We start from the raw sequence: 25,406 nt of genomic DNA on the forward strand, positions 1-25,406 counted from the left end.
ACAAGTTAGCAAAACCTAACTGATTTCTAATGTATCTCTCCATAGTGGATTTTCTGAAGCATAACAAAAGCTGAGTTTGGCAGCTTTCCCTTATGGGAGGTGACAGTGGGATCTCTTTCCTTTTTAGCCAACTAACTGCACACAAAACCTGTACAGACTCTACATCTTTGAACGCTTTGGCTCTCCACGGAATGTAATTTAAACCAGACACATCTCAGAAGTTGAGGTGTGTGTGGTGGCAGATAGTGAGCGTGATCGAGCACATGTATGAAACCCCACTGTGTTTCCTCATAGAAAAAAAATGCTGAAAATCCCCACTTAGTGAACATTTGGCTGGGTTTGACTGTTTTTGAAGGGCTAGGCAGCTTCCTGCATGTCATAAGCTTTGAGAAAAGAAGGCATAGATTTGCCTGAGGAGGAACAAAAGGGAAATAGATAAAGCATGATGTCATGCTCTTTATAGTACCTGAGTGATGGTGAGGCCTTCCCAGCATGGAGGGACCACTGCTGCATGCAATTCTATAAAAGTAGGTCACAGGTTGCTCCTACATCCTACCGCTTCCTGCAGCTGTGGGCCAGGACCTCGCCTGGCCCCGCAGCCACAACAGGAGGCTGTGTGCCCTGACAGCCTCAGTTACTCTCTTTAAAGTGTGGAACCTGACCTGTTAAAAGACAGTATGTGCTTATTTAGATCTTTTAAGTGTCACTGAGTACTAGCAATAATAACATACCTGTAAAACATCAACCAAAATAGTACCAAATAAATTCATTTAAAAGAATGCTCTCTGTGTTCCCGTGTCTCCTTAGACCTGCATGTGACCTCTGTTCTACAGCTCTTACTGTCGTAGAAAGCTGACAACGTCCAGTCCAAATGTAGAGAAGTATGAACTGTATGCTCGGTTTGTGCCAACTTTTGATTCTCTTTTATGATACGTAGATAACTTTTGATTATCTGTAAACTTGAATTCCAAATTTCATTAATTTGAAGTCAAGATGGTATATGATGCATCAGCTGCAGAAAAGTATTTGTAGATAAATTTTTAATTACTTTACCCTTCCAGTGTGATTCTGTTAATATTCCTTCAGTAACAGATTTCTTCAAACATTCTGAGAAGTTCAGAGACAAGAATATTTGGTGAATATCAAATTAACCTTTTCCCACAGCCAATAAATGAAGTGCTTAAATTGTCTGCAAACTTGGATTTTGTTTTTCTTAAAGATGTACCACATTTTACATCAAAAGTAGTATTGGAGAGCAAGTGTTAAGAAGCAAGAGCCATCTGATTAGTCATTCAAATTTCAATTTTTCATAGGCCAGTGAAATAGTAAAGGAGAGCTGCTGCTGCTTTTGTCCATCTCAACCACCAGTGGAGGTGACCAAATTTTTCCAAAGTGATTTTGAAAAGCAGTCTCAATGGTTTGAATTGCTATTGTGTCTGAAGTGCTTACAAATGGTAACAGCCCAATAACTATCAGCAGAAAACCTTTATAACTTAGGCACTTGCTATTAACACGGAGGTGGAAGGAGGGACAATATAATTTAACGTGGGCAAATTCATGTTTTGATTTGATAAAGCACAGTTCTGAAATGACTCAGAGCCAAGGGAACTATCAAGTGTCTGCAAACAAAGAAGAAAGCACATTTTTGGAAGAAAGACCAGCAGTGAAGAAGCTACTTAATTCTAAAAGTCTAAGGAATTTCACCTTCTGCAATGCCATTAAGTTTTTACAATAACATTATTCCTAAAGGTGTAGTGTTGAAAGAAATGACTCCTGTGAACTCTAGGTCTGTGTGACTGCAGCCTCTTCAATAGGCACCTTCTGATGACCTCCTGTCACTTAAGGATTTACTCCTTTTAGAAGACAGAAAACCACCAGATAGGCTTGTTATACTTCTGATTGTAAATCATTTTTAGAAAGAGTAACTGGTAGAAGCCATGACCAGTGAGTTAGAGCCGGACCGTAAGATCGATCAGACCAAGGTATGTCCAATTGGTATTCTCTCCCTGACAGTGAATTAATAGTGGATACCTGGAGAGACAAGAACAGAGTTAACTGTCAATACTCCCCAGTTTCCAGCAGTTTGCACTCTGCAATGCCAGAAGTAGCATCTTTGTATTTAATAGCCCTCGATGGATTTCTCCCAAGAATTTATCTTGCTATCTTTTGACCATTGGAGACTTTTTCTAGCGTGCTGTGACTGTTGGCTGGTAGAAGAATTCTTCTAAATGGGAGGGGTGTGTGTGTTGTGTGTCCTGTGCTTGTGAGAAGAGCATCTGAGCTGGCTGCGGTAGCACTGGTAGCAGTGTTTCTTATTAATGTGAACTGGGAGCTAGTGTGTGGTTTTAAGCATTTGTTGTGTTGTTGCAAGGAAGATATTTTTTTCTGGGGCAATATGAAATAGCATGGATGACTGCATGTGGCTACAAGGCAGGAAACATGGGCTACAGTAGATGCTGACTTGCAAAGTTAGCTTGGATGAATCATTTTTCTCTTTGTTTACCTTTTCTGCTGAGTTTTCTACTCAGATTGGATGAGAACATTACCCTGGCCCACCTACAGTCAGCTTTTTTTTTCCTGTTTGTTCTAGCGCTTTAGTGCATTGCAGCATCTGGATTATAAACACAGCAGGGGAATGTTTTAAATCCCCCAAATGGGCATTTGCAACCTAAGTCTTGTGGAAACATTCCTACTGAAAATGGGTTATATAAACCTCTGTAAAGCATGGGCTCACGTTGTGGACATTGTTCACTCACTAGTCCAAGTCAACTGCTTGATTACTGGCAAGAAATTCAGAAAGTTTCTGTACCCCCTCCCCTCACTCCAGGGTGAAATTCACCCCTGATAAGTGTTGCTGTGTCCTGTGAATCCCTTCATTTGTTCTTGAGTGATCAAAATAAGTCTAATGTAGGCTTTTAGGTGACCCAGAGGCCATGCAAGAGAATTTCAGCCAGAAGGTTAAAATTGTTATAGCAGGATGCGGTAAAAATAGGGGCTCTCTGTATGCAAATTCCCTGTGAGGAGAGTGAGAGCAGAGCCTGCAGAAATGTGTCACGAAGAAATAATAAGTTAATATGTACAGGGAAGAGAGGGAGGAAGGAAAAGGGATATCTGACAAATAATTTATTAACACCCACAGATCAGAGAGAGGTCAGCACTCCAATCACCGCAAATGGAGATTTGGCCCTGAATTTGTCCCTGGTGGGCGAAGGGACAATGTTCATGAAAGGTTAGTTAATGTGGGATGCGGTTGCCTTTGGATGTAACTTGAGGGGTTGGGTGGCAGAGGGTGTTGCAGGTTACAGGAAGGTCTTGCATCTGAGGATACAGCCTCTGATCTCAACCTTTGATCTCAGCTGCATCTGGGGTGGGGGAAGAGTTCAGCACATGACTTTAAAAGCTGAGCAGGTTGCTGCCGGGGAGCCAGCAACTGGAGTGCCACAGGGAGGGGAGCCCGAGTGGTACCCGCCTCTGCCGAGGAGAGAGCAGTCTCACTGGATGGCGGTTAGTGAGTTTTTATGTCTGGTGTGTGGTGGCTTGCTTGGGTTGAGGGAAGTTTGGCACCAGGCAGTCCCTGGGTCAATAGGTGAAGCTGCATTAGACTTGGTTTTGACTTGTCATGGTGTGCTCTCACATAACAACAAAAACCCCACCAATAAACAAAACGAATGTTGCAGGAAATAATTGTATAGTTCAAGAATAGTCCCTGGTTGATTTGGCTTATGAAATAGAGGACTGTGGTCATATGTGTTGGTTCCAAAAGACAAAAGTTCAATAAATTAAGGAAAGAAGTTGGTAATATCAACTGGATTGAGACATAAGGGCCTTGATTGTGCAAGAGACCTGGAATTCCTTTCTTTTTTAAGCTGTTGATAGTAGCCTCAGCCACTTTCCTAAAGAGGCGGGAAGAATAGTGGATAAAGAAGACCCAGTGAATAACCAACTCTTAAAAAAGTAGCAGGAATAAAGAGGAAGCCTATAGGGAATGGTGGATAGAGAAATTGGAAGTCCAGACATGTATAGCTTCACAAAAAATGAAACAGGGGTGAAATAAGAGGCCCTACAAGTGAGTTTGAGTCCGACCATGCCTGTGCAAAAGTAACTCATTATTTTCCTCTGTTACAATAAAAGGTGAATAAAGAGGTGGGGCTTTCAATCTTTTTGGAATAAAGCAAAGATAAAACCTGTCAAAGATAGGGTGAGATGGGGTGATCTCAAAGAGTTGACAAATGAAATTCCATGCACAATGCAACTGGAGAACAACAAATGAAATATGTCTCCAGTTGTTTAAATATGACCTGGAAAATTATAGGTCTGTAATTTTACTTCAGTGGTGTGGCAGGGCCTGAACAATATTGAGTGGAAAAAGCAAGCGTGGTCCTGGAGGTAAATGGGCCTTGACATAAGAAAACAAGGGCTTCCCAGAGGACATCAAACAGTTTAGAGAACAGTTATTAAAAAGGAAAATCAAAATGTAAAAGATTTCCTTGAAGTGGATATTGGAGAAGGAGCTGATATTAAATTAAGAAATTAAGAGCCAACCTGTAGAAGATGGAGGGCTGGTGCAGAGAAACTTTAAGGTGACAAAGACATGGCTAAGAGGGTGGTAATGGCAGAGGTAATGTCCTGCGGGAGAATTGTCCTGGGCCCTCCTTAGTGCTGATGTCTCCACAGACCATGGGGGTGGCGCAGGAGAAACAAGGGGAGAATGTGAATGTATCCCATTACTGTCTGTTCGTTGCTCAGGCTATTAAACTCTGTTAAACTAATTCCTAAAGTTCAGTTCCTCCAAGCCAGCCTCTGGAAGCCTTGTTTTACAGTCAGGGAAGTAAGAGTCAACTGGTGTGATTTTTATTTTTTAGTGTACACTACATTTTCATTTAACTTCAGTTCCTCTCTTTGGTTTTCTGTGTTATGTAAGAATTTGCCTTGATAAAGAAAAGCTGGACAATGAAACTGATGCCATAATCTGATTTTATGCTAATGTCTTCTCAATAAATCTTCCATTAAACAGAAAATGAAATTAAATGGACAAATATATTCATAATGTGAGACTTTTAAAGGTGGTGTGCAATTAGTCACAGTTTTACAAGCAGCGTGAATTGGTGGTAATAAAAAATAATCTTTCTTGTTAATCCCTGAAAATATATTTAAAGTTCAGGCTCAACCTTTTTAAAGGACTGCCAAAAAAGATTTGCATTTAAGGGGCCTGAGAATTTTTGCATATCTTGAACTTTGGTAGATTGTGAATACCAAACATAATGTTAAATAAGGAAATGTGTCCTCACTGTGCTCACCCCTTAATCAATTTTATTTTGCCTGATTTCAGAACCACTAGGATATGTCAATATTTTTGGGAGCTTGGTATCCTCCATAATATTTGAATGGCCTAAATTTGGTATAATAACTGTAAATGAAAGAAACAGTGCAATGAAATGCGTATTTGATAAGTAACAAATGCTCTTAAATGTCTTGTCAATCATTCCAACATGACCACTATTACTCTTTAACTTGGGTTTCCTTTTAAAATCCCACCCTACAGTAATGAAGTATAGTTAATAAAATTCTAAAAGACAATTATTTTGTTCTATGGAAAAATTTAGATGATGGGGGATAATAGATTCTGCATCAGAATAACTTGTTCCGTATGTTCTGGATGCCTGTAATGGAAAAATAATATTCCATGAATTTCTCAGACCATTTTATGACTTAGTATCAGAAAAGGAGAAACTTTACAAGTACAATATTCCTTGCTGCTGAAATCATAACATAGTATCCCTCATAGTGTAACAGGACACTTTCATTATTATTTATTATTTTGTTGTAAAATATTTATGTAAATATTGTAAAAAAAGTGTAAAATATTATTATTTTGTTTTGTAAAAGGCTTCTTAGTTGGTCTTCTCTTGATGTAGCAATGGAATCTCAGAAAACCCAACAACTTGGTACCTGGATGTTATCCAGGTAGAAATTAGAATTCTTTAAGACTGGGTTTATTAAATATTACCATTTTGAACCAATGTTTCCTCCAGTTACAACGGGGTTTTGCTCATCTGCTTTGGACAGAGGTCTAGGGCTGTAGGGGTTTTTCTTTATGTCAAGAGTTGAGTAGTTCTTATGTGTGCATTTGCCAGGTGGCCCTCGGAGCAACTACATGAAGAGTGCAGCAGCTCTTGGCCTGTTTAAAGAGTGCTTTCATGTGAGGGTACAGACCAACATGGGTTTCTTCATCTGCCCCTTTCCACGCATGCCAGACAGGCATGCTACCCCAAGCACAGCCCGCCTCTCGTGTGGCTGCACAGCTCCTGCCCCACACTCGCAGGCACGTGGCCACCTCAAAACGTGACCAGTAGTCGTGCCTGCTTGGACTTGCCTGTGCAGACATACCTGTGATAATCCCAGACAAGCAGTGGAGTAAACTGGCTTTAATTTGAAGGGCAAAAGGACTTCTTCCCCAGCTTCCTCTCATCTTCCAGTGAGGATCCTGGGCTGTAAATGGTAACGTATGGTCAAATGGGTCTCAGTGGGGCAAAGCCTGCAGCCACGTGTGCAGTGCAGTTTCTACGTGCTGTTAGACTGGATCTGACCACAAGCCCTCCTCACCCACAGTGGCTGGTAGTGGATGCTGAGGGATGAAGGTGAGAATGAGACTGACAGGTAGTGATCCTTCTCCAGTGTAATTTCTAGCCCTTTGAGGGACTCCAGAACCAGCAGCGATGCCTTTGCAACACTGACCATGGGCTAACATAAATTCCCTTAAATAAAATGTAAATGGAGCTGAACAGTCTCAGATAAAAAAGGCAGTGAAGAAAGGTTATGATAGGAAAAAATTATCTTTGGGGGGAATTGAAAACTTTCAATGGAGGTCTGATGAGTGTTTCACAGAGGGCTTCCTAAACTCATCCCTATATTTCCTGATGTATCTGGAAATCTCATCCAAAAGCAATGTGGTATTCTCCTTGGCTGGGGCTGTTTTCCTTTTCACCACCTTTAGCTGCCACCAAAATGATGGGCAGCGTGTAGACACAGGTAACCAGAGGAAGGTAGGTTCTCTGTTCCCATGGTCCTTGTTAAGGAGAGGGGAAAAATACAGCTTCTTTACCTAGGTGAAGTAAAGGCTAAAAGGGATATGATTGCTCTCAGTAAAACCATCGGGGCATAACACCAGGGAAGGGAAGAAAGCCTCTGAGCTGTATAACACTATCAGCACAAAACCATTATAAAATAGAAGTGGATAAACTTGAGTTAGACAGTAAGTGATTAACAAGAAGTAGGAGGTTCTGGGACAATGTCTTCATGGGAGGACCAGGGAATAAATGCTTATGGCAGTTTGGGAGTTTACGAACCAGATCTCATTATATTTATACAGTGTTCTTGAACTGTCTTTCAGCTCCTCTTAATGCTGTAAGTTCAATTCACAATCTGGGGGTGCCCCAGCAAGCTGCTGAGGTTGGAGAGGAGATAGCGTGTCTCTGCTGTGCATGCCACAGGTGTCCAGACGTAGGGGGAGCTTGAAGCCTGTAGCGTAAGGGCCCCCTATTAGTTTTATCACTTAACAGCTGTAAAAGTAGATGAAGGAAAGCATGAATTCAGGAGTATATCTGTAGGTACATCAATAGCTTAAAATAATATTTTTTTCTCTACTGTTCCAGTAGTGTTCTCCTACTCACAGTTTGAATCTCTGAAGAGGCAATGGACTCTCAAATAGATGCAGATTACACTATATTATTCCAAAGGTGGTTTTATTTCCTTTTTTTTTTTTCCAAGACAAGCAAAGGTCCCTCTCTCCCCAGTTAGCTGACTACTACCTCTGACATCCAGCAAAATGTGTCCACCTTATATCTGGGCCTGCTACTTCCCGTTAGTTCTGATGATGCCCTTCCTATCAGCTTCACTTGCTTCTGAGTTTGGAATATATAAAGACAATAAACCACCTTTTATCCACAAAGATGCAGGTGCACCTACCTGGCACCCTTTGCTGTGGGACCTACTCCTTTCCTCTCTGGTTTAATATCTTGACCTTGAGAGGAGACTTTTGGATTAACTCCTGAGAGGCATGTAGATTATAATTTTTTTCTTTTTACCCTTATTTTAATGGCCAGGGAAAATGGGAAGAATGCAAATGAGTGAATGCCTTCTTTGATCTGTGTTGTTCTTGAGCATAATCTGCTAACCTGGTATGTGCCAGGCACAAGAGGAGTTGCTGCCCCTAAGTAGGGAGAAACTTCAGTCACTTTGCAAGCACTTGCTCGCAGTTTGCTTGTTGGCTTGGGGGAAGCAAGCAGCCAGGAAAGCCTTGTCCCTCTGCAGAAGAGGGGAGCTGGACGGACTGTGGGGCTGATCGCCTGCTGCTCATGTAATGGGAATTATTCTTTTAAGCAGGGATAACCTGAAATCATAAAGTTTTCTACCCACATCTGAAAAATACGCAAGTGGTTACTCTGAAAATTGTAAAACTGTGGCACTGACTTCTCTCTGGAGGGGCGAACTGAGCAACGGTGATGGGGCAACCTACAGAAGCCATCTCCTGAGGTGAGACACTGAGCTACCGGCTGGATGTGGAAGAGAATATGGAGGCATTATCTTCAGTTCTGAATGAGATCCATCCCTGAACACGGAAGCCATGGGAGTATTTTGAAGGTATGTACTTAAAATACAGGTAGAAGGGCTGGTCAGTGTTATTGGAGAGGGAAGCATGGTTTTGGTTGTGTTAAACTGAACAATAAAACTGTTAATAACCAGCAAAAGATCAAGCGTTCAAGAGTGGGTGATCCTCTTTACCTCTAAATTATTTTACTACACTTTAAAATCATGCCTGGTTATGCTATATGCATGTTCTGTAAAATATACATATCCTTTGCTCTCCAGGATACCGGGAAGTGGTTTTTGCTCTGAAATCTGGATGGACCATGTCTCCTTCAGTCCCTTCAGACCTGGGCTATGTACCCCCTGATGGTGGATGGGGATGGGCAGTGGTGTTCGGAGCCTCCATCTCAGTTGGGTTTGCATACACCTTTCCTAAGGCTTTCACAATCTACTTTAAAGAGCTCCAGGCTGTTTACAGCATTTCCTATAGCCAGATTGCCTGGATAACATCCATCATGTGTGCTACCACCTACGGAGGAGGTAAGTGAAGCAAGACCATATCTTTGTTTGGAAAAGAGGAGGTCTGATCTCTACCCCAAAAAGGGAGGGAAGAATATATTTCTTTGAGAAAGTTATTGGAAAGCTCTGACTGCAAGTTTGGCTTTGTTTTCTGATGATGTACATTGGCAAAACAGAGAAAACCAGTGCTGCTGAGTGTTTTATTGGCAACATATAGGATGTCACCAGTTCTTGAAATGAAATAATTTTTGATAAAATAATTTTATCGGAAGTCTAGCTATGTGTGGAATTATTTGAGTCTTGAACAGTTATTTCAGCATATTTAGTATTGCATCTTTCGTTCTGTTCATATCTTGGCTTTCTTCTTGAAACAAAAAATGTATTTCTTGCACTCATGATTGTAGAGAAGATGCTGGAAACTCAAAACCTGAAGTTTTGATGATGAACAGGCATGGCATACATGCATGTAAATCTTGAGGTAGTATGTAAATACGTTTTTAAATAGTCCCTAATTTTGTTGCTAAAATCTTGCTGCAAGTCATTTATTAAGGGATGTTGTTTTGGATTTCTCTCTGCAGAACCTATCTGAAAGGACAAATGTGTCCACTGGTTACTTCAAGTTAAAACATTGAGTACTTGCACCACAATAGCTGCAAAAGTTGCCACTGTGCAAAGGTTGTGGGAAGGTATTGCTTGTCCTCATAATGAAATCACCAAGTGGGTTTTCTCAGGGGGATGTTTGCCTCGGATACTGATGCAAGGTATCAGTCTGCCACTTTGATCTGAGCCGCTGGTGTGTACCTTGCTGTTAATGGTTAGTAGAGGACCATCTTGCTTTTAGGTTGCTGATGCCTGCAAGGTGCAGCTGCTGGAGGTTATTGCTGGGCTCTTAGCAGACTCTTGGTTCTTCTTAGCCTGTTTTGCAACAGTGAAACATAAAAGGATTAACACTTAAGAACATAAGAATAGCCACACTGACACACATCTACCTCAGCCTGTATTCTTTCTCAAACAAGATCAGTGAGTGACACAGACTTTGGGAAAGACAAACAAGTTCTAGATGGAAGGATCTTTTCAGTACACCCTCACCTTCAGGATGGGTGCATTTTGGAGGTTTCCTGGGTCACACACTACAAATGTCAGGGTACAGTGTGTGCACAGAAGTTGTGCACACTCATCTCATGCACTTTAGGAACTGGTTTTACATGGCAATAAAAAAAAGAGCTGTTTTGGCATCTGATATGGGATGGATTAAGGTGAAAGAAAGCTTCTGTAAGGCTCACCTGGCACCTGGGGCAGTGATACACATCACTCTGTCAGTGCCCTGAGCAATGCCTGTGACTCTGGGCAACCCGTGTCTTCACTCTTTTGACAGCTCATGCCTAGTGTTATTGAGCACGCGATTCCCAAGACATCTGCGTGCCTTGGAAAGCTGGCACAGGAACAAGCAACTTCTTACTTACTGATTCAAATCCAGCCCTTGTCAAGGGAGACTGAAGGCTCCTACTGCCACTGAGCCACTGAGCTGGTCTCAGGCCATTCCCAGTGGGCAGGTACTGATGTCACTAACCCACCGGCGCTGCCTGGCATGCTCAGGGTTGAGGATGTACGTGACCAGAGAGGTGTGAGGGATGAGCTGCTTCCCTGATTGCAGAAACAGCCTTTTCAGGTGTGGCTGGAGTTGTTCAGCCGGGCAGCGAGGAGGCTTCACTGGGCTCTTTGGGCTACAGTCTCTGCTGCAGATGGACAGAAAGGTTCACTTCCAGGGTTATTAAATCAGCAGCTCTACTGAGCACCTATTTCCCCTTAAAACAATGAATGTGTATCCTCTGGCTGCTGTTTGGCTCTGGTGGTTTTATGTCAGGAGCTGAGAAGGGCTAACAGAGTCTGAGCAAGGGACTGAAGAGAGATTCAGGCTGTGGGGGCTGTTCAGGGCCCTCTGAAAATTGGATTTCTGAAACTGAGCATTAGACAGTCTCAGACTGGTTGAGATTTCTGGCTTTTCTTTTTCCACATTCCCTGAGCTAGGGCTGTCATCACCTGGACAAAGATACAGAGGAGAGCACAGCAAGGAAACTGCTGTCAGTGATCTTGATGGCAGAAGAAGATGTTAGAGTATAAAACTTGTGCTTTTCATCATTGATCTTCCCATCTTTAAATACAGACTTTCATGAAATCTTATTGCTGCAGAGCTATCATTGTAAACTACAGCCACGTGTGCACGCACCTGACTTTCCCGGATGCTGCATGTAACAACAGGAGGATGTCAGCATCAGCAGGAAAATATGAGATGCTGTGAAGCAAGATGACTTTTCCTTTTCAGCATTGAGTTTACCTTTACACAGATGTTGGGCTAATAACACTCTGCTGGCAGGGGGGGTCCTGTCCCACCTTTCCTGGCGTTTTCACAAACACCCATGTTCATCACTGCAAGAGCACCTTTCCTCTCTGGGAGTCTGTCCTGTGGTGTGGTAGTTGTTGCTCTTTCCCTCACTCAGTTTTTAAGTCACTGTAGCATCTGGGTTTAAAAAAAAAAAAAAAAAATCAAAAAAACAAATGAACTATGAAAGAAACAGATCTTGAAAAAAAGTCTTAGGAAGAATCCCTGTGTAATGGTTATAGACTCTTCTAGAATTAAGGAAGATCAATTATCTCCTCTGTTCTTGCAAATGATTAATAATTCTAAACGTTTCCCTGTCATGTTCTCATCTTTCAGTTGTTGTTTCTGATAAATGGTGTTGACATCTCCATAGATCTGAAAGCAGCAGCATGCTAATACTAATAGAAGAGGGAATGGCAATAATAACAGATTTAGGAGTTTCATCTTGGGGAATAAATATCTTTTGAGTGCATAAGTAATTGAATACTCAGTTTGATCTTCCTTTCAGCATAAATCTAGAGCAACTCTGTAGCATCCAGTGAAGCTGCACGCTGTGTTTGAGGGAGGAGGGAAGCACCAGCAAAGCCTGCCCAGAGTGGTTGAGGGCATGCAGAGGATCCCTTCAGAGTCAATTATATCTTTAAACCCCAACTTCAGTTTTACAATATTCAGAAATGCTACAGCTAACTGTACACAGAGTAGTCATTTAGGACAGCATGTGTTTCTTTGCACTAGAGTAATTACAAGAAAAAAAGCTTCAACAAACACTGAATATTGTTTCTAAGTGGAACTTTGGCTGCACTGAAGTCAGCAGGCACCTTGCCATCACCTTTAGTGGAGCCAGGATTTCATCCTTCAGCTGCAAAGATTGATCTGCTGATGTGTAGCACTAGAAACATGGCAAATTTCAGCCCCAAGCATGGCATTTAGGAGAGGGGACTGAGAACTGAATGAAATTTTAGAAATTAATTCTGTGTCTGTAAACAGTTTCACAAAGGTCTCCAGGAATGTTAAGTGATGGAGTGGCCTATAAACACGACCTAGATAATAGGTGCATCTTTGAAGCCTGTCTTACGAGGAGTCATTTCTGGGGCACTTAGGGGGCTCTTGGGAAGGTCACTCTGTAAACCCAGGATTACAGCAAGCTTGAGCAAATACTACACTTGGACCAAAAGCCTCCTCTTTTTGATCTTGTGGGGTAACATGGACGTACAGTGTCAAAAGTTCAACAAGCTCCTAAAGAACAATCTGTGTAAGACCTTGAAAGTTAATACTAAAGCATTGTGCTTGATCTGCTGGACAACGGTCAGCCAGAAGGGCAAAGCAACACAGAAAATGCAGGCACAGGAGCCTGTCCCATCTTACCTACAGTAATATTGTGTATTGCATCACCCTGTGTTAAGGGCACTGAGGGCTGTTCAGCCTCGGGTGATGTTATACGCAGCTATCCACACCGCGTGATGCATGAACTGATCTCTTCCCATGTTTGATTCTGGTTTTTGTTTCCTTATCACAATATTTAACTGAATTTGAAAGGTAATGAGGGAGCTTGCTGGGTTTTCTCTGCCTTATAAAGAGGAGCTGGTTATATGCAGAGTGGCTGCAGACTTGATCCTGCAGACCTGCTTCCCACCCGCTCTCTTGCAGTGTCTAGCAGCCTCACTGGTGATGAGAGCTGCAGGGTGTCAGCCGAGATTGGCTTCTGCTCCGTGCGTCCTTGTCCTTGAAGCAAATCAAAGGTGCTCAACATATATGCAGCAAACAGCAGTACCTGCTCCCAGAATGCTACAGTCCTAGAGGAAGATTTCTTGGGGTAACTCACAACAAGAGAAGAAGTCCTCATGGAGTTATGATCACTTGTCACAATAGTTTTATTTGATGGGGGGGAAAAAAAAACAGCAAAGCCCCAGCTGCCTCTTTATGATAGCTTTAATTGGCTGTTCCTCTAATACCTTAAAACTAGGGCAAGGTGGGGTTAATTTTTTGGGAAAATACCTGCATTATATAATGGCTCAGAGTACTATGATCTGCAAACAGCAGTGTTCCAGAGACTACTCGCAAACCCCTGTGACGTTCCCCTGTCCCCAAGCCACTGACCCTCAATTCAGGCTCAGCCAACATTGTGCAGTTCCAGCTTTTTGCTGTTCTGAAGTTGGAATTCCTCTTCATGGTGGCCCTGTATTATCTCTCCTCTCTCAAACATCAGGAGGGTTTACTGAGATCTAAAGCTGTCCACCTTGTTGAAGCATTATTCAGGCAGCCCTGAGGCAGGTGATCCTCTTTCTGTCCTGTTGACAATTACTTGAGAGTTTATTTGTAGCAGGACAGCCTTGGAGCTGGGCTGGAGGAGACAGCAGTGATCTTCTGGATGCAGCTGTGGCACAACTGCTTAGGGCCATGCCTTGGAGGAGGGGCTGGTGGAGGGGCTGGATGTGTTTGGACCCTGCAGTCACAATTCATTGGATTAGTTTTGACAGTCTAAGCTGCAGATCTTTGCTAACCTGGTTCCTTTTCATTGAAATGAGTAAAGAAACTCTCACAAGAATATTTCCATCAGAACCCACAGGAGACTGTGGGCTCAGTGGTGAGCCCAAGCCCACGTGCTTGGGCTGCAGTGCATGGGGGGTACATCCACCACAGAGAAACTCTCTCTGTATTTTCAAGCTGTGACCTTGTGAATCTCAGCTAAATTAATTCAGGGTGAAAAATGTAGTAAAGTAGCATCCCAAGCAAATGGGTCTAAGATACCTAGCAGGCATCGCGTGGAATATGTGTTGGGATAACTCAAGGCAAGGGCAAATGCTGCCCTTGGAAACAACTCCAAGGATTTAAGTGGTTGCTGCCTTTCTAGTACATTATCATCATTTCACATCTTCCTAAGTGAAGGGATGCACAGGATCACATGAAAATAATTATTGTATGTAAAACTCTAAGTTGGCTGAAAGTGGCAGAAGATGCTCTGGGGTGGAGGAAGCTGCTGTCTCTGTCGCTGGTGTAACCAGGTATCCCTGGTGGGATCAGCTACTGTGACAGCATTGGGGATCTGTAGGGTTTTACCTGTGTGACAGTTTGTGTTTACCAGGACATCCTTGACAGGGCAGAAATGTAGGTCCTTTATTTTTTTTTTGTGTGTGCTTTGGCTTCAAAATAAGAACAAGCAGGCAAAGTAGGTAAGGCAAACTGGAATAAAATGGGCTATAGTACTGAGTTTTCTTTGACAACACTAAAGTGCCTTTATTCACTACATGTTTTCCTTGAGCAAAAACGTATGAACTTTTTATCCTGTGGTAAAACCTCACATCAAGGAAAACAAGGCTTGAGTCTGGGAGTGGAGAACCACAGGCTGGGAAGGCAGAGGCTTCCCTCTCCACACAGTGTTCTCCAGTAAAGAGTCCTCTTTACTTTCGGTACAAATGAAAGAGTGACCTGCTCTGCTCTGGCTAATGTGTAATTACACCTTCAACACAACCTTATGCCCCAGCTGTTTGTTTGCCCGTGTTTGTGTGCATGATCTGAAATGCCAGCAGGCTCTGCATTCAGTGGTGTTTGGAAAAAACCACAGTATTTGTCCTAATTTTCAAACATTCGAGGCTTGGCATAGCCAGACTTCTGCCATAAAAGTTAACAGCTAAATTCTCAATGCATGTTTGAGTACTTCAACTATGTTGTTGTTCCCTTTCTCTGCAGTCATTTTCCAAATATAACAGAGGAAGATCCTACTGGGATTAAAATGTAAATGAGATGAAGATGCAATAGCAAAGGAATAATTTGTTTTAATTCCCCAGTGAAAACATTCCAGTTATTAGATTTAGATTAAATTGTAGCCATCTTTTTACCAACACAAATGTTTTGGTTTGGGCTGCTGATTAAACTCCTGCAACAGGGGAAAACCAGAAGTGATGTCACTACTTAGTTTATTTTATCATCTCCAGGAAACCAGTACATCCAGCAGCGATGCTTCATGCACCTGGCTGGTTTGACAGTATGGATGCAGGGCTAGAGCCATTGAAGAGGTTTGCTGGCTCTGGAGAGAGTTATTTTATGTCATATGAATCCCTCTGCCTGCCTGGCCTCTGAACTATTAATACTGGGGTTTAGTGAAGAGCAAATCTGACATTTCATAGCTTTCTGTTTTTCCTCTCCTTGACCCCTTTGTAAACCATTAGTTGGTGGAAAGCAGAGCCATGAGGCTCTGCCAGCATCTCGGGTGTTCCAAGCAGTGCCACCACTGATGTCCCTTGGCTCTGCACAGTGTCACCCCACTGCCAGGTGAAAGGACACGTGGGGCTGGTGGCTCTGTCTGCAGCAGAGCATCTCACACAGCGACGAAGAGGCTGTGTGGAAATTAAAGGTCCCCCCAAAATAGCCATAGGGATGTCAAGGGGTGTGGATTGACCACGCCTGACCCACGTGCCCCATTTGGGGCGTGTGTGGGTGCTGTGTTGGTGGGGTGCTGCCCACATCCCTCTCTCTGCCCGGCACACTGGGAGCTGCCGGGCAGAGTTAGGTTCCCTTTAATTAAAACCTCAAGCATGAAAATATTAGTGGTAAATCCCTGAATGCTGGAAGTCTTGTGGCTAAACGCTGAGGAATGTATCAGCCTGGTCAGGCTCAGCATGAGGAGAGCGCGGGGGAATAAGGGTAATTCTGCGCTCGCCAGGCAGGGAGCTATTGGTCTGTCCCCAGGCTGCCGTTTTGTGATTGCATCTGGTTGGGGTCCAGAGCCAAGAATTTTGCTCAATTCAAACTTCTTCCCAAGTAGTAATCTATATTAGTATGGATTGATCCCTTGGAAAAAGTTAAGAATGTTATTAGGAACATAAATGTGTGGGCCTATTTTCAGAGAATTGGCATATCTCTCTCCTAAGACAGATTTCACTGAAGAAAGTAACAGTATGGCACCCTGGGCCACGGGGTCCAGCCCATTGGTTTTGCGGACAATTGCTGTTTATAATCTCATTCATTAATGCAGAAGCTCCATTTTGACTGTGGTTATGGATTGGATTTCACTGCTGATGCTTTTTATGAGCAAATGGAAAGTGGCAATGGAATAGTTTTGAGAAATGCAGGTATGCCATGGAAGTGAAAATCACAGATGCTTTAAAGAAGTGCAGTTACCTCTTTAGGAGCTCACTTACCCAATGCTGTTTTGATGCAGCAGAGCTAGGCATGTATTTTTTTTCTTTAATGTGGAAGCAATTTCTAAAGCCTTTAATTGGCTTTCAAAGACTCAATGAAGGAAAAACACTGCTGGGGTTATAGAGTTGTAGCTCCTACCTTTGGCTGCAATAAAATGCCTTGTGTAAAAGGCTTCGAACAAAATTCTTTCTAAATACCAAAGTGGTCCACTGAGAACAAATAGAAATGCTTTTCATTCTCAAGGGAGCCCAGGGTTTCCCCCTCCCCCCCCCTTTTTTTTTTTTTATTTTCAGAAAAAGAAAAAGGTTGTCAACACTAGTCACTATTTCCCAGTGACCTTATATTTTAAATATTGTTTATCCAACCTTGGACTTAAGTAAGTGAAGGACATTAGTTCATTTGATTTAAAAATCATGACTTAAAATATCTATGGGAACTGTCATGGAAAGCTATGGAAATGGGAGCTTTTGGGGAGAGAGGAAGAGTTTCATGTTCTGCCTTGCCCCCAGCCACTCTTCCCCCTTGCCTCTCTTCTTTCAACAGCTCTGGGAATACAATAGCAGTCATTTATTTACATGGAGGACTGTGATAGGGAAATGAGTCATTTGAAAAGGTATTTTGCAATTTTAATCAATTTTGTTGCTGCTTGCCAGCAAATTAAAAAACCTGCCCTCCAGGAAGCGTCTGCTGTCTGCTGATGAGTAAGTGGAGCCCAGCCCCGGGGGGAGCTTGTGCTCCCGAAATGAAGGGGGAGCACTCACGTAGGCAGCTGCTGTGAGATGAGCCCAAGTCTCCCCAAATTGTTAGGAAAGTCCTTTTTGACCTAGTGAGCCCAGGCTTTCTACTGTCAGTCCCACCCTCTGCCCTCAGGCTGCCGTGCTTTGCTTGTGAACATCTCTTCAGAGCAGCAACGGGAGGGCAGAGACTAATCGTTTTCAGACATCTTCAGAAACCACTTGTTTGCCCCCAATAGCTCCTGCTGCAACTGGTTTCCTGCTCCAATTTTGTGTTTGCCACCAGTTTGTATGAACGTTTACCCAGAAGGTGTCACATCAGGGTTTGCTGCAGAGGACGTTCTTTAACATGACACCAAATTTAGTATTTCTGCGGAAGGAAACTCCCACCTTCCAGCTGAGATTGTGGCTGGAGTTGTACCTGCTGCTTCACCCCTCTGGTCCCAGGGGTTTCCATCTGCCCTCCCCACCTTCTGCACTGCAGCTAAGGATGTGCCCAAGTTCGATCTCATGTGTGTTTATTTAGATTTGGTCCAATTTTTTATTTTTGGCAGAACACAGAAACCAGCTGCTGAAACAAATGTCATTCCCGTTTATTAGAAAAACTCTACTAATCCAAACCCTCATCCCTCTGTAGGAAAATAGAGGAAAACAGCCCTGTCCCCTGGGTCATCCCCTTGTTCAGCTGCAGACAGGGTTTTCATGCTGGAGAGACTTTAATTGTCTCCTGCGATGGCAGACTGCCCGCCACTGCACTCTGAGCCTTCGTGCAAGCCGGAGTGTACGTTGTACAAGCGATGCAGTAAAAGCAGGTATCCTTATGGCCCATAAAGTGGGTCTAGGCTGTACCAAAACAAAACTCTGCAGGTCATCACGCTGTGACCCTGCACCTGAGAGTAAAGGTCTTCTGGTCATTTTAAGTTTACTCAGTTTTGTAGGAAGAAATAAATAGTAGTAATAAAACATTTTACAGACGTGTTGGAAGGAGATCTTTAAAGTTCTAGGTTAACTGTGCCAGGAAAGTTACTGAGCAAGGCACTGATTTTTTTCCCCCTCTCCATTACTGCTTCATTGATATGTAGGAAAATGGGATTTACAGTAACACAGGGTCTGTTTTGGGAATGTTGGAGGGAGGGTGGAAATTGGGAGGAGGGGAGCTCCTTCTCGTTTCATCAGAGATTGACGGATTTGTACCTGAACCTAAAGTGGTATTGCTATTAAAACCACGTTGTTAATTCAAAATTAGAGAAGAACAGGCCCAGAAGGGCATGAGACGGGACAGCGGCAAAGCCTTACTAAGCCGTTTGTGAGTGCAGGGATTTTCTCTTTCCTGGACTAGCTGGGAAGGGCTCCCAGCATCCCCATGCAGAGGGTGTGGGCAGGCAGGGATGTGGGTGGCATTTGGCTCAAAAAGAACAGGAGGAAAGAAAAACGTGAACAGCGGCGGTGTTTAAATGCAGATTTTAAAACCAGCTGATTTCCACACGCCTAACTAGTGTGACTTGTTTCTTCAAATACAGCTTTATAGGCGATTAGGAAAGAGTTGGTCTGAGCCTTAACATTCAGAGAAGCCAAGGGGGAATGGAAGCTCTGCTTAGGGGAGCGGGGAAGAAAGGCCCATCTTTGCAATGCAGGTAGTATAGTTGATTTGCAGCTGAAATATCTTTTACCAACCAAAATGATTTATAAAATCTGCCCAGATCATACCCTAATCTTCATGGTTGCACATGGAGGGAAGAACGTGTCCCTCTTCCAGGAGGCTGGAGGCAGAGCAGGAGGCGACAGGGCGTTGATGCCAACTGCCATCTCCATGTGAATTTTCCCAAAATTGGGGCTGAGAGGGCACATGGCTGAATTCCTCCAAGACCCACGGGGCTGTTACTTAAGCCAGGGGGAGGCAAGGTTGAGCAAGATGCACTCCGGTAGCAAAACTGCAACTTTCCAGCAAGAGCAAACACTGCTAAGGTTTCCCCGAAATGGATTTTAACGTAAAAACTAGAATATACAACAAACTGGTGAACATAAATAGCGGGTGGACAACCGCACAAGTCTGCAGTGATGTTGTGGTTCGGGGAGAGGAGAGCAGCCTGCAACTTCGTGAGGAGAAAAGAGGTGCTGGTGGAAACACAGAGGGAAAAGAAAAATAATTTCTATTTAAATAACTGAGGATAGTTTAATTAATGGGTGGCTGGGTGCTGCTGCTGCCTCCCGCAGCGCCTCGGCTTGGGGCGGGGTGGGGCGAGGAAAAACAGGGGGGGAAAGGGCAAAGCAGAAAGGCACGTCCAGCCCGGCGGAGGTTTGGTCTGTGCCCGGGTCTGCCGGGGCGGGCCGGTCCCGCGTGGGGCGGTGCGGGCGGCTCCCCCGCCCCGTCCCGCCGCCGCGGGGGGGGGGGTCAGTGGCCGCGCCGCGCTCCCGCAGGTGGGTGCTGCTGCGGGGGGGGTCCCACGCGTGTTCGGGGGAAGGGGTCGGGGGTGTGGGCACGCACGAGTGGGGCGCTGCACCGGGTGGGAGCCGTCGTTTCTATTCTTACCCGCTTCCACGGGGCATTTCTGGCACCGTCCCGCTCGCCCCCAGCCCCAGGACAGACGCCAGGAGGAACTCTTACATATCGCTGATATTCTTTGCGTGAAATGGCAGCGCAGAATGGCAGGGGTGAGGTGCGACGGTAGGAATAAATGCCTAGATTGAAGCTGCGTTGGGGCGATGCTGTCGCTCGGGGTCTGGGGGTGCAACACCTGACTCTCGGCCTTTGCCCTTTGTGTTTCAGAGCTTCCCGAGGAGCGCTGGGCACCCGCTCCCCCAGCCCGGCCATGCCACCCCCCGCTACCACGGGGCGAGCCCCTGGCCCTCCGGACGGCGGCTGGGGTTGGGCGGTGGTCTTCGGCGCTTTCATCTCTATCGGCTTCGCGTACGCCTTCCCCAAAGGCTTAGCCATCTTCTTCAAAGAAATCCAGGATTTCTTTGGCACGTCCTATAGCGAGATCGCGTGGGTCTCCTCGATCATGCTGGCCACGACGTATGGTGCAGGTGAGTAAACCTGCACCAGCTGCTGCGGCGCGGTGTGTTGTAAAAGCAGAAATAAGCCAGAAATCTCCGCTCCGGGCCAGCGTACAGGGAAAGCACCAGCGTCCTTCTGCACGGGCACTATCAACAGCTTTATCTTCTGATTGTGTTTCCAATGTTGTTTAGGGAAACAAGTTGTATGTGTAGCCTAAACAGACTAAAGGGCAGTTTTTTGGAGGTAAATCAGTGTTGGCTGGGATTTTCAAAGCCTTGCAAATTTGTCACTGGGTTCAGTGGGTACAGACATCTTTTGACCACTTTGGTTGCGTTTTGAGCCTGTGGGGGACTCCAGATGCCTTTGAAAATGTGGTCTGCGACCAGTTTGGTGCTGACATCCCCTTTATTTCCATCTGGGTGTGCAACACTTTTGCTGCTTTTCAAAATAGGGCTCACTTCACTAATACAGGCACGGTGTTATGTGGAAGCCTTTGTAAAGGGGTGTGGTGTCCTCTGTGCACCAGAGGCTGAGCTGCATGGTGTGTCCCTTTGCTGTATCCCCTTCCCCGGCCACCGGCTGCGTTGGGGGATTCCTCTGACACTACAAACAAAGCATGGCCTTGGCCCTGTCATGCAGCACCTCCGTTGCCCCAAAGGCGGGCAGCACCAGCCCTGCTCCTTGTGTCAGAGTGGTCAGGGGACAGGCAAGCTGGTTTTTTGAAGAGACACTGGCATCCTCCTGCCTTGCTTTGACACAAATCTGTAACTTTGCACCCAAGAAGCTGTGAAATACCACCATGGCATGATGCTGAGGGTAACAGTGGTGGTCCCCTACCCAGAAATCAGAAGATTACCTACAAAAGCTTTCCGTGGGCATCAGTGAAAAAGCCCTGAGAACAGGCTGGTGTGAAATAGCTGGGTCTGGGTTTCAGCCAAATGTAAGCGTGGAGTAGAGCAATAAACGAAGTAGCTGCTTGTTTATTGTGGCAGCTTATAATTGCAGCAATGAAATCACCAGAGTCAATCATTCTTATCAGTTGCAAAGCAGTGCATATAACTTTGTTCCTTTTTTATGATTTTGATATCACTTTCATGACTCAATGAAAAACTTGGGCTGCCTTTGATTAAATCTGCAATGGGAGGTAGACAGGAACCACGCTCTGTAATTGCAGGAAACTTCATCAATATTTATCCTGGCTATTAAAACAATTCTGAAAATATTCTTTGTTTTTAAAAAGGGTTGTTTTTTTTTTTCCTTAACAGTGCACTGTAGTGGTTTTTAGAGGGCAGAGTTGGTAATGAAAGTAAAGATGCTTTGTAAAGGTTTGTAACGTGGAAGCGATGCTTGAGTCAGAGCCCATTGTAATCTACTCTGTTGTAACCTGCAAAGGCTTGGTCCCATGGAGGGTAGCTCTGCAAGGGCTGAGCCCCTGTTTGAGAGCCCACAAATGGAGCACTTTGAGGGCAAAACCCAAGCAGTAATTTAGAAACAGAAATCCTACACTTAAGCCAGTGCTGTTGTCCCAGGCTACCCCCTTGGCCTACCTGATGGGATTCTGAGCCCGAGCCCTGGGGAGCGCGGTGGCTTTGGGATAGATTTCCATTGGGGCTTGTTATTAAATGCAGAGAAAAGCACTTTTGCCTTAGCCCCAGCAAAATATAAATATAAATAAGCACTCTGCGGTGAAAAGGAAACAGCCAAGCTCTGTATAGGCTGAACGAGAGCAAGTGGGTTGTGGTGGGGAGGGAAACATTGTCGTGGGGAGGCAGGCGGATGACCGCTTGTCATTTAGATGCTACTTAAATGTTGTTTTAAAGGGATGGGGTCAATTATGTGGAATGTCTCTGTAGCAGGCAGGTGTAAAAAAATAAAAAGTAGGCAGCCCGTGCCTTTGGTGTGTTCATTTGCCTACAGATTAGTGTCCAGGAAGGTGCATGGTTTGGAAGTCAAAGAGAGATGGCTAATATTTGGTACCAGAAGTATGTGAAGGAGCGGAGGCTGCTGTAAATTTTGTTGTCTGGTACTAAAATCAGAACATCACTTGTTGGGAAGGCTGTGATTGGGGTTTTAATATAGGTGAGTGTACTACATGTGTCCGATGGAGAGCAGAGACGGCTGCTCTTCCTGATGGCTGAGTGCCTAACACATTTCTCTCTGTCTTCCCAGCAGCTCAGGGCATCATAGAGTGTAAGCCTTCTGGGGAAATGCTGTTTCTTCCATTGCACTCAGTCTTGGGTAGACGTTAGCTGAGACTCAAGGCACCGTGGTGATTATGTCCCTTTTGAGGACAGGCTGAGAGAGTTGGGGGTGTTCAGCCTGGAGAAGAGAAGGCTCTGGGGAGACCTTAGAGTGGCCTCCCAGTACTTAAAGGGGCTACAGGAAAGGTGGGGAGGGACTCTTGATCAGGAGTGTAGGGATAGGACAAGGGGTAATGGTTTTAAACTGAAAGAGGGTACATTTAGATTAGATGTGAGGAAGAAATTCTTCCCTGTGAGGGTGGTGAGGCCCTGGCACAGGTTGCCCAGAGAAGCTGTGGCTGCCCCCTCCCTGGAAGGGTTCAAGGCCAGGTTGGACGGGGCTTTGAGCAACCTGGGCTAGTGGAAGGTGTCCCTGCCCATGGCAGGGGGGTTGGAACTAGGTGATCTTTAAGGTCCCTTCCAACCCAAACCATTCTATGATTCTATGATGATTTTATGATTTCAACCACCAATCATCCACAGTGAAGCAGTGGGAAACCTTGCTCTGCTGTGGGGTGGGGGGAGACCTTGATGGACCAGCCCCAGAAATCATGTCCCTTCTGCAGACTGCCATGTGCTGAAGTCATATTCCATTGCCTGTCCCGTAACGCCGCAATAAATGTGCCAAAGTAGTTACCTGTAGGCTGGGGGTTCCCTGGCTGCCTCTCTGGGTTGCTGCCAGCTCTGCTTTGTCTTCCAATAAAAACATGTCCCCTCACCCTCTGGTATGGAAGAGACGCTTTGCGCCTGACTATGACGAGCGAGGAACATACTCTGCAGATTAACCCTGCACCTGGCAGCACCTGAAGTTGCTCACGGGAGTGTAGATGGGGGGCTTGAGCCTCTCGGGGTGCAGGTTATGGCCAACAAACTGGTGCTGGAGCAGGTGAAATGCTTCTCTGATCGCCTCTGCCTTCTCCCATCTGCAGACCTTCCAACCAACTTTCTTCTCTTTCTCTCCAAGCGTTCAAGCTTTAACTTTACCCTCGCTTATGCTATTATACGGTAATATGGGGGATGATACAGCTGTTAGACTTAATTGCAGGTGATTGTACTTTGTACCTTCCCACCTGCCTTGCAGTTGCTTAGAGTTATGTCCATTTAATAGTCCTCCCCTCCTCTGCTCTGCTCTTGAATAAGATTTATGGTTGTTTGATCATCCCTCCCTGCAGTGATCCAGGCTGAGACACTGAGTCGCTCAGTGACTGCAGACGGTGCCGTGGTGGGAGTTTGCAGAACATGGAGCAAATGAAACACACATGCCCAAGAGCATATTTAACACATCTAATTTGATTGACTGGGCATTTAATGCCAGAGCGGGTTTGACTTATGAACGACTTCAGTGATTTGGAAATTCTCATTAAAGAAACGGGGCGACGGTTCCTGTGAGCTGCCAAAGTCTTGCTCTGCTGTGGTGCCCGTTAGAGCTGTTAGGATGCCTGTGCAGCAAAGCTTGATTTACTTTGCTGAAAAAAATAGAAAGTAGCTTAACACTAGATTTTTGCTAATCTTTTCTGAAAAAAAAAGAAATTCCAAAAATGCCAAAGGAAGCTTTCAACATAGTCCTGAGTAACTAGTAGAGTGACCAAACCAGGTAATTATTGCCATGGCTTGTCCATTCCTTCTCTTCCTTTCCCAAAGCAGTGGTGAGGCAGAACTGTCAGAGCCTGCGTGGAGGTGCAGGGGTGGGTGGGCTACAACCGCGCAGGAACCACGGCGGGTGTACTGAGCATCTCCTGCGCGAAGTGTCAGACCCTGTGTCCTGTGGGGCTGGAGGGGCCAAGTGGTGCATTTGCTGGTGTCAGGTGTGGGCATCCCAGCCATGAAAGGAAAGCCCTAAACTTGCCTCACCTCCACCTCTTCCCCCTGCTCCAGCAGCAGTAAATGGCTGTGATTTGGAAGCTTTCCTCAAGAGTGCACAGGCTCCGCTGTTTGCTCAGTGGGCTGCAGGGAAAGGCTGTAAGTGTTGCTGTCCCCTCCCTGGTGTTCGGCCAGGTCTCTGGGCTGTGCCGTGGCTCTCGAAGCCAGAACTTGGGGCATCGAGGCTGGCATCTGAACACGGGGATGTCCCCCACGAGGACTGACCCCACTGGCCAGCTTGGCTCCCCCCGCCCCAAGCTTGGGGCAGCTGTGCCACCCGCCGCCTTGGCAGAGTGTGGGGTGTCTGATTCTCTCACTGACAACAGCTTTTGTTTGCAAACATCCTCAGCAGACAGTCCCTCATTTCCTTGGCACGCTCTTTGGTGTGCGGACTTGTTTTTAGGCTGTGCTGCTTACTGTGTAACAGAGCTTATGTTTGCATTTCGTAAATAATGCAAATGAAACATATTTTCTGAAAATACCTGCATGAACTAACCCAAATCTCCACTGGAGTAGCTCTGTTGACTTTGACAGCATGGATGCAGATTTACAGTGACCACCTGAGGCTTTGGCTTGTAGCACCGAAGCAGTTCCAGTTTTTCAGACTGAAACTGAAAATCAGCAGCCGAGACTGTTTTGCCCTTCACTTTTTGCTTAATTCCCCTAGGAAGCCGTTTTACACCAGCCGAGGCTCTGGCAGTATATATTGCAGAAGTTTTAATGTGTCTTATCCCCCAGTTTCTTAATCTGAACTAGGCTGCAGAAAACAATTCTGTCACTATAATACAAGTAGTAAAACAGATTAGTGTGCAGTAAAGTGGATAGCCTGGACTTTATGATAGGGTACTTGTAGTTCTCGCCGGTGTTCAGCAAGTCCATGTTTCCAGTTGTGGAGGGCAAACTGCGAGGTTTGTGAGTGAGTAGCTCAAGGAAACATTTCTTTTCTCTGA

General features: G+C 45.0%; 1 protein-coding gene across 2 annotated transcripts in view; it reads left to right on the forward strand.

The window, feature by feature from the left end:
• The first annotated feature begins 8,384 nt into the window (after positions 1 to 8,384).
• LOC141928119 (monocarboxylate transporter 2-like) overlaps positions 8,385 to 25,406 on the forward strand; it is a 54,757-nt gene continuing 37,735 nt past the window's right edge. For both annotated transcript variants that reach the window (XM_074835805.1, XM_074835804.1), the window contains exons 1-2: positions 8,385 to 8,640; positions 8,869 to 9,126. In XM_074835805.1, the coding sequence (XP_074691906.1) occupies positions 8,910 to 9,126 (217 nt within the window). In that variant the 5' untranslated portion in view covers positions 8,385 to 8,640; positions 8,869 to 8,909. The remainder of the gene's footprint in view (positions 8,641 to 8,868; positions 9,127 to 25,406) is intronic.

This window comes from Strix aluco, chromosome 11 (genome assembly GCF_031877795.1).
Source record: "Strix aluco isolate bStrAlu1 chromosome 11, bStrAlu1.hap1, whole genome shotgun sequence".
Classification (NCBI taxonomy): domain Eukaryota; kingdom Metazoa; phylum Chordata; class Aves; order Strigiformes; family Strigidae; genus Strix; species Strix aluco.